General features: G+C 32.8%; 1 protein-coding gene across 1 annotated transcript; it reads left to right on the top strand.

Moving 5' to 3' along the window:
• The first annotated feature begins 1,563 nt into the window (after nucleotides 1–1,563).
• On the top strand, nucleotides 1,564–6,230 carry LOC145635645 (2-alkenal reductase (NADP(+)-dependent)-like). The gene is made up of 5 exons (XM_081686966.1): nucleotides 1,564–1,879; nucleotides 2,806–2,983; nucleotides 5,083–5,249; nucleotides 5,365–5,447; nucleotides 5,702–6,230. Exons 1-5 carry the CDS (start codon nucleotides 1,637–1,639, stop codon nucleotides 6,096–6,098), a joined length of 1,068 nt encoding a protein of 355 aa, XP_081543092.1. The 5' UTR covers nucleotides 1,564–1,636; the 3' UTR covers nucleotides 6,099–6,230.
• Nucleotides 6,231–8,124: the final 1,894 nt, after the last annotated feature.

Below are 8,124 nucleotides of genomic sequence, written 5' to 3'. Positions count from 1 at the left end.
ATTCACTTACTATTTTTATTTTATTTTTATTAATGTGCAACTATAGATATTTAACTTGTAGATATTAATGGATTGTCAAACGTATACATTCTGTTGAAACCCATTGTAGCCCACTTATGAGTGTCCCACATTGGAGAAAGAGGAGAGATGATTTCATTTTATAAGGTAGCGGAGTACCTCATACTATTGCCAATTGGTTTTAGTATGGAAGCTCCAAAGCCTTGTTTGTAGACCAAACTCTCCCCCTCCTTGTTCGGGTTGCCCATGCCCATTTCATATTGTTTCGAAATTTAACACATTCAAAATGGCATGAACATTTAGTACGGAAGGGACTATATTTTATTTTCTCCTTTTTTTTTTTATTACTTGTAACATTTTGACTTATGCACTATTTATATGGTTAGTATGATTAGATAAGGAAAAATACAATCACTTGGAATCTTGGTAAATTCATCTTGATTTATACTTTTACAATATCAAAATTTCTAATTTTTTTACAAACTAATGCATTGACAAACGTGAAATCAGAAGCGCTGCAAGTAAAAACAATAGCAGAAAAATGTTGATATATCATAGATAAATCGCTTTAAAAATTATGAGTTTTTAAAATACATAGTATTTAATGTTACTGAATTAATAATAATATTGTATGAGTATTACTCGTAAAAAGATCTCACAACATTCTACTAAACACTTTGAGAGTGAGGGAAAATGGTAAGAGATCTTCGTCCTCCTATAAAGTGTCTCAAAAGGGGATTAATATATACTCAACCTCAAAGCTAAGGGGTCGTTTGGTTCGCACAGGGGAATCGTAATGGAATGAAGAAAGGGAATGAAAAAACATATTTGGGTAAACTCAAAAACAAAAATGGGTAGAAGGAATGATAGAAAGTGACAAACAAACAACAACAAAGGGAATTGGGTCTGTCCATTCCCTTTCCCTTTGATAATTACCCCCAACCAAACGGCCCCTAAGTATTTGAAGATGCAATTCTCACTATCAGCCCAGCCTTAGTTTGGTAGATTGGCATGATACTCCCTTTGTTTTTGAATGCATCAATTTGAGCAACACATTTGTCGAGACGTAATTTTGACCATTAATATCCTTAATTGTTTACTAGTAAAAATTATAACAAAATTATATTATGAAACTAGACATTATGACTCATCTAATGATATATTAAATAATAACATTTACGAAGTATTTATTTTATAAAGGTGAAAAAATTAAGTCAATCATGACATGTAAATAGTGCAAAAGTCAAAGTGATATATTTCAAAAAAAAAAAAAAATACAGAGGAAGTACAATTTTATTTTGTTTTATTTTTTCTTACAATAGTAAGATAAAAGAAAACATTAAAGATTGGCATGATACATACTTGTATGATACGGAGTAATATACAGTAGTTGGATTGGAAAATTGGAAGTCCGTACCACTTTTGATAATAGGCTTAATAGCCACACATCACTAGATATATTGGAACGAAAATATAATGCTTTAAGGGCCACAACTTGTGGTTGTGGTTGTAGACTTATACTCCGTAGTAATAAGAAATACGTAGTATAAAGCAATTTTTAGTCTCAAACAAACAATAAAAATATATGCAACAATAGAGAAAATTAGCTCAAACAAAAATGGAAGAAATTATAGGCAATAAGTTTGTGACAATAAAGCACACCATAGAAGGAGCACCAAAGGAGGATGATTTTGAGGTTTTGACTACAAATATTAGCCTATCATCAATTAAGCCAGGCTCTAATCTTGTCATTGTTAAATGTCTTCAACTTTCAATGGATCCTTACCAACTTAACCGCATGAAGAGTTTTAGTCCTTCTCAAAATTCAGTAGTTGCGGCTTTCAAATTGGTGCCTGGCAAGGTAATGTTGTTTTGGCTTCTTGATTGCTCGAAAGTGTATAACAAATACATACGAACTGCGAAGAATATACTTTTACACCCCGTTTGATAGTATAAATGACTTTTTTTTTTTTCATTTTTTTTATTTTGGTGTTTAGAGAGCCACGAGGGCGGGGATGAGAATCGATCCCGAGATCTCCTGGAATCGGGGGAGGAAAGCTCTAACTATTTGAGCTATCTTTCACTCTCATAAGCAATATAAATGATGATAGTGATAATAAGTTCTTACATCAATTTATATGAGAAATGATAGTAGTATAAATGATTGCAAAGTATATACTAGTAGGTTATAATACTATGGTCTTATGAGATAGAAGGTTAACGTAGTTGACTAGTTCTCTAACTTCCAAGCGTGAGGTCAAAGGTCAAATCTCACCAAGTGCATTTTAGGAGGGATTTTCCTTACATCCCCCTTCTAAAATGGGTCTTCTCCTTACCCAAAATAAATAATTAAAATATATTTAGTTATATACTATGGTCTTATAAGTTATGTTGGCTTTACTATACCTTTTTTTTTTGAGTTAATTTTATGGTTGATATCTGGATTGATTGGCTTGACTAACATATCTAGTTATAGTAATTTAAGGTTAATCTACTCTGGTAGATAAAAACAAATTTAAGTTTAAGACATCTTTAGGCCTAATGCCTTAGAAATTTGCAAAATTTTGCATTTAATTTACAAGTATAATAGAAAAAGAAAAGATTTAAATAAATACTTATAACAATCTATTTGACTTCTTATTACGTACTCTACATTATAGTTAGTGAATTGCGGGTCATAAGTTTTGACCTTTCAAGGGAAATTTACTTTATGTTTTATACGCGCGTAATATTAATTTTTGAAGGAATAGATGTGTTATATTTGTAGTGTTTATTTGAAAATGGCAGCCAATTAATGGAAACGGAGTTGGAAAAGTTGTGGCTTCAGGGCATCCAAAATTTCGAAAGGATGACTTAGTTACTGGATTATTGATTTGGGCACAATATGCTGTGGTGGAGAATGTCAATTTGTTGAGGAAATTAGATCCTATGGAATTTCCCTTATCATACCACCTTGGAATTCTTGGTATATATATTTACTTGCAATTCAATTCTTTTCTTTTTATATGTTTGCTTAAATCCTTTTGTATTCAATGGTCATACAACTTACTACTTACCATTAAGCATAAACACATGCATGAAGATAGTCCGGGTATTAGTTTTAAACTTCAATTGAAATAATTTTTTTTTTATAGACATAGTGTCATGGTCAAAACAGGGAAAAACGATTAGAAAGGGATGAAACCTAGCTAGTTGGATTAATAACATATACTTCCTCCGTTTTTTAATAGTTGCAACACACACTTTTTCACGGTTTTTAAGAAATATGGGGTTCACATGCAGGCCCGTAAATAAGGGTGTGCAAGAAGTGCTACTAAACAGGGCCTCCAATTTATTGGGGCCCCAAAATTGAGAAAACCCAATGTTTTTATTAAAGGAAAAAAAAAAATCCCTTTTCCGGGTAATTTCTCTGTCTTCCGGCCATTAAATGAGTAAATGGTAACCATCTTTAAACAATTTAATCGTTATTGGAACTCCCCAATTTCAATAAATTCTTCTACCTTTTCAATAAGCATTTAACTCTTCTCTCTTCCTTCGAAAAATAATTCTTCTGGTGACATTCAATTTTTTTTTTTTTTCCAATTTTGCTTATCATATTCAATTGATAAATGGTTTCATTTGAACTTCTACTTTCCTACTCACTGATTCTAATGTCAGATCCAGATATGGTAATTTGATAACATTATAATTATATTTTGTCACTGGGGGTTTTGATTAGTGTTGATTGGGTCACCATTATCATGAGCTCTATGAATTTTCGAAATATTAGTGGTAGGTTTTGTGATATTTTGATTTGAATTAAATTGAAATTATTTTCTCCATGGTAATCTGCAACTTTTTTTTTGACACATTGTACTCCGTAACTTAATGGCAATAACTATTCGTATAAACTATGTAACTAGAGGGCCTATTTTGAAATACGCACAGGGCCCCCAAAAAGTATAAGATGACCCTGTTCACATGCATGATATAATACATTTTAAAACGAGGAGAGTGGTTGAAAGGAGTGTAATTTAGTGAGCTATGTGCTTTAAATAAGGGAAATAATACATCTTTTTCCTAAAATAACTTTCAATTTATAGCGTGTTGCAAGTATTGTGACATTTCAATTTTAGGGAAGTGTTGCAAGTATTAAAAAAACGGAGGAAGTATACCTTTTCCATTCCGTTTATTTTTAAAAACCGCAACACTTTAATTAGTGTACTATTCATGTGTTCTATTTTAAGTATTTAACCGACTTTATTAATACATACATAGTAGTTCAAAAAATATATAGTCAAGTAGAATCTTGTACTTTTATATTCGCCTTATTTAATTATATATACTTTCAATATTAATAATATATATTAAATAATAATTGAAGATATATTAGGAATAAAAATATTGCATTAATAAACATGAAATGATGTGAGAGGAGTTGCAAGTAAAACGAGTAATAAAAAAATTCTATAAAGATGGATACAAAAGAATGTCCTAATATATCGTCAACTCACTTGATGATAGAGTATAAAATATAATCCTGGGTCTCAACTATGAGCTTAAACTTTAGGTTAAATTAGTCCTTTAACATGGTATCAGAGTCACTGTGACACAAATGCCACAGGTTCGAATCTCATCCACCCCCACCCCACTTTCAAGTGGAATATTAAGCACTGGGTATGAGGAGGGTTCATGCTGCATCCACACTTCTAGCCCAAACGGGCTCTTGTGTAAGGGGGAGTGATAGAGTATAAAATATAATATTGGCCTCAACTATCACCTTAAGCTTTTGGTTGATCCTTTAACACTTGAAAACATGTATGTGCTCTAATTGACCATTATATCTCTCTCTATATATTATTTTTTTAAAAAAGGATACCAGGTGGAGATGGTGAAAATTTTACCTTTTGACTTTGAGGTTACAAGTTAAATTTCCACCAATTACATATTGGTTAGAAGTAGGGGATCGGATTCCCTCAAGATCATTTATAGATATAGAAGCTAAGAATTTTAGTCATTTGTAGATGCTTTAGAAAATAGTAATTTGCATATATTTTTATGTACTATGTATATATGTGTTTGTAGGAGTTAGTGGACTCACAGCATATGCCGGTTTTTTCAAAGTGGGCAAACCAAAGAAGGGAGAGAGGATATTTGTATCAACTGCTTCAGGTTCTGTTGGAAATTTAGTAGGCCAATATGCTAAGTTATTTGGTTGCTATGTTGTTGGTTGTGCAGGTTCAACCCAAAAGGTTAACAAGAGTTTTTTTTTTCCTAATTTTCTTGTTCAGGAATTGATGTTTATTATCTTGGTTTCAATCTTTATTAATACTTCGTAGCATCTAATACCATCACTATAATCTGTAGGTTGCTATGTTAAAGGAAAAGCTTGGCTTTGATGATGCATTCAATTATAAAGAAGAAAGTGATTTAAAGTTAGCTCTTCAAAGGTCATATCTATTTCATAGCTATAATAAAATGCTTCTTTTCACCTAGCGAAACATATATGAATAATTTTATTATTTTAAATGAGCGCATGTTAGCATGCATACATATTTAACAATATTTTAGGGATATCTTGTAGTCGTGTCATATATGTAATATTATATTTAACTGATTATGTCGATAATTTAAATTTTTTGAGGGTTTGAGACATAAAAATGTGGAAGCAAATACAATTTATCGGGTTTTTAACCAAATGCAGACACTTTCCGAAAGGAATTGACATCTATTTTGACAATGTGAGTGGTGAGATGTTAGAAGCTACAATTGAAAACATGAACCCCTTTGGTAGAGTGGTTGTATGCGGTGTAATGTCTCAATACACCGATCCTACTAAGAGAAGAGCCGGTCCTAACATGATCGACGTAGTTTATAAGCGAATCACCATCCAAGGATATCTAAGTACCGATTACGACTTTCAAGAGGATGGACATTGTTTTGCCGAGTTTGTATCAGCAACATCAAGCTACCTCAAAGCAGGTCAAATGCAAGTGCTTGAAGATATCCATGTTGGCTTAGAGAGCATCCCTTTTGCTTTTGTAGGTCTCTTTTGTGGTCGTAATATTGGCAAGACTATTGTTAAAATTGCGGATGATTAATGAACTTATTATTCGAGTTTCAAGTATTCCCAATCAACAAAACAATTGTTAATAAACAAACGAACTTGATTCTAAGTGTTTGCCTTTATCTGGTTTAAGTTGGTAATGAGAATAAAATAATGTTTTGTACTCTTTTATAGTGTTGAAATAAGGTTTTCTAATATGGTCTTATTTCATCTTTTTTTTTTTTTTTTTTTTTTTTTTTTTTTTTTTTTTTTGGCTTGGCCTGTTCGAACAATTGTTTAATTTGATTAAACTTTGATCTTATTGTACGTAAATGTATATGAAAAAACATTATCAAGTGTATCTTATTAGATTTATCTCAATGAGTATTTTATTTTCATACATCTAATTTTCATAATTATTACAAAAAGACAAAATTAAATATAGATATGTAAAAGAAAATTAGATGATTTAGCATTTAGGCCCTGTTCTCTTCACCTTATTTTTGCTGAACTTAAATTATTCCTAATAAACCGAAATTATTTTTGCTGAAGTTAAATTATTTTTACTGAACTAATCTTGAAATTAATTTTACTGAAAAGCTTACATGATGAACATACTGATCGTCCAACTAACGATATCGGCGGGGACATCGACAATCGTACTTCCTTCGATTGCACCTCAGTTCGATCCGCCGGTCGGGGAGGCTAATAAATTAAACCACAAAAACTATCAAATTCAATAAATGAAACATTAAAATTGATCAAAAATACAAAAACAAAGTAAAAATCAAAAGGCAATAGAAACATTATAAGATACGAGAGGAGGTTTTGGAGAGAGGAGAGAAAACTGCAAATGACATGCATAAGCTCAATACGATCTGAAGGAGAAGGAGGAGAAGAGCTTAGAAGTGTGGATTCGATTGTGGAAAGAAGTTGCTTAGGAGACACCATTGTTGAAGCTTGAGAAACCCTAGAAATGGTGATTTGAGGAAGAAAGGGATTTAGGGCGGGAAAATTGGGGAGATTTTTAAACTAGTAGAAAAATACAATTGGGAAATCCCAAATGGGAAGCCTTTATTGAATTCCGCTTCCAAAAATCCACTTAAAATAAAAAGAAAAAAACTGAAACATACAAATGGGAAGCGTTTTTGGGTGAACCGCTCCCAAATATTGTAATTGGAAGCGAGTTGAACATTGAACCACTTCCCATTTGCTAAAAAACCCTAAAAATTAAAACCCCATCTCATTTCTCACGCTCTCTCTCCTCCATCCCCTCATTTCTCACGTCGTTCTCTCTCCTCTTATTTCTCAGTTTTCCCCCTCCATTCTCACGCCTCACTTCTAGGGCTGTACAGAGTGCGGTTTAGACCGCACCAAACCGCAATTTTGCGGTTTGGTGCGGTTTGCGGTTTGAAAGTTGCGGTGCGGTTTTTTAAAATGACCAAACCGCGGTTTGCGGTTAGGTGCGGTTTCCAAAATTATTGAGACCAAACCGCAAAGTGCGGTTTGCGATTTTTATATTATATTTTCATTAAAATTGTATAAATGAACTAAAATATATGAGCTAATTTTTTACTATTAGTTAATTAAAGTTTAATAAAAAGAGTTTAATATTTAAATCATCAACTAATAATTATAATATAAAATAAAAGTTTTGTTTTAAAAAGAATAATTACAATTTAAATAAAATACGGTTAAACCGCAAACCGCATCTTACGGTGCGGTTTTTTTTAAAAGTGCGGTTTGAAAAAATTACAAACCGCACTTTTGCGCGCGGTTTGGTGCGGTTTATGATCCAAACCGCACCGCGAACATCCCTACTCACTTCTCTCCCCTCTCTCCCCCCCCCACGTCCTCTTTCTTCTCTCATCTCCTTCTATTTCTTCTCTCATCTCCTTTTCTTTCTCAGCTCCTTTCCTCTCTCCTCTTATCACCGACAACAACATCCACGACGCTAAGCAGCCCACACCCTCACCGACCACAACAGCCACTGACGTCGAGCACCACCGAGCAACCCACACTGAGTACCACCGAGCAGCCCACACCAATCAACCAATTTTCAGATATAAGTTTATGGTAAG

The sequence above is a fragment of the Chenopodium album genome, chromosome 6 (assembly GCF_948465745.1).
Source record: "Chenopodium album chromosome 6, dcCheAlbu1.1, whole genome shotgun sequence".
Taxonomy (NCBI): Eukaryota; Viridiplantae; Streptophyta; class Magnoliopsida; order Caryophyllales; family Amaranthaceae; genus Chenopodium; species Chenopodium album.
The sequence above is the reverse complement of the archived record's forward strand: the minus strand, read 5'-3'. Positions and strand labels throughout refer to the sequence as shown.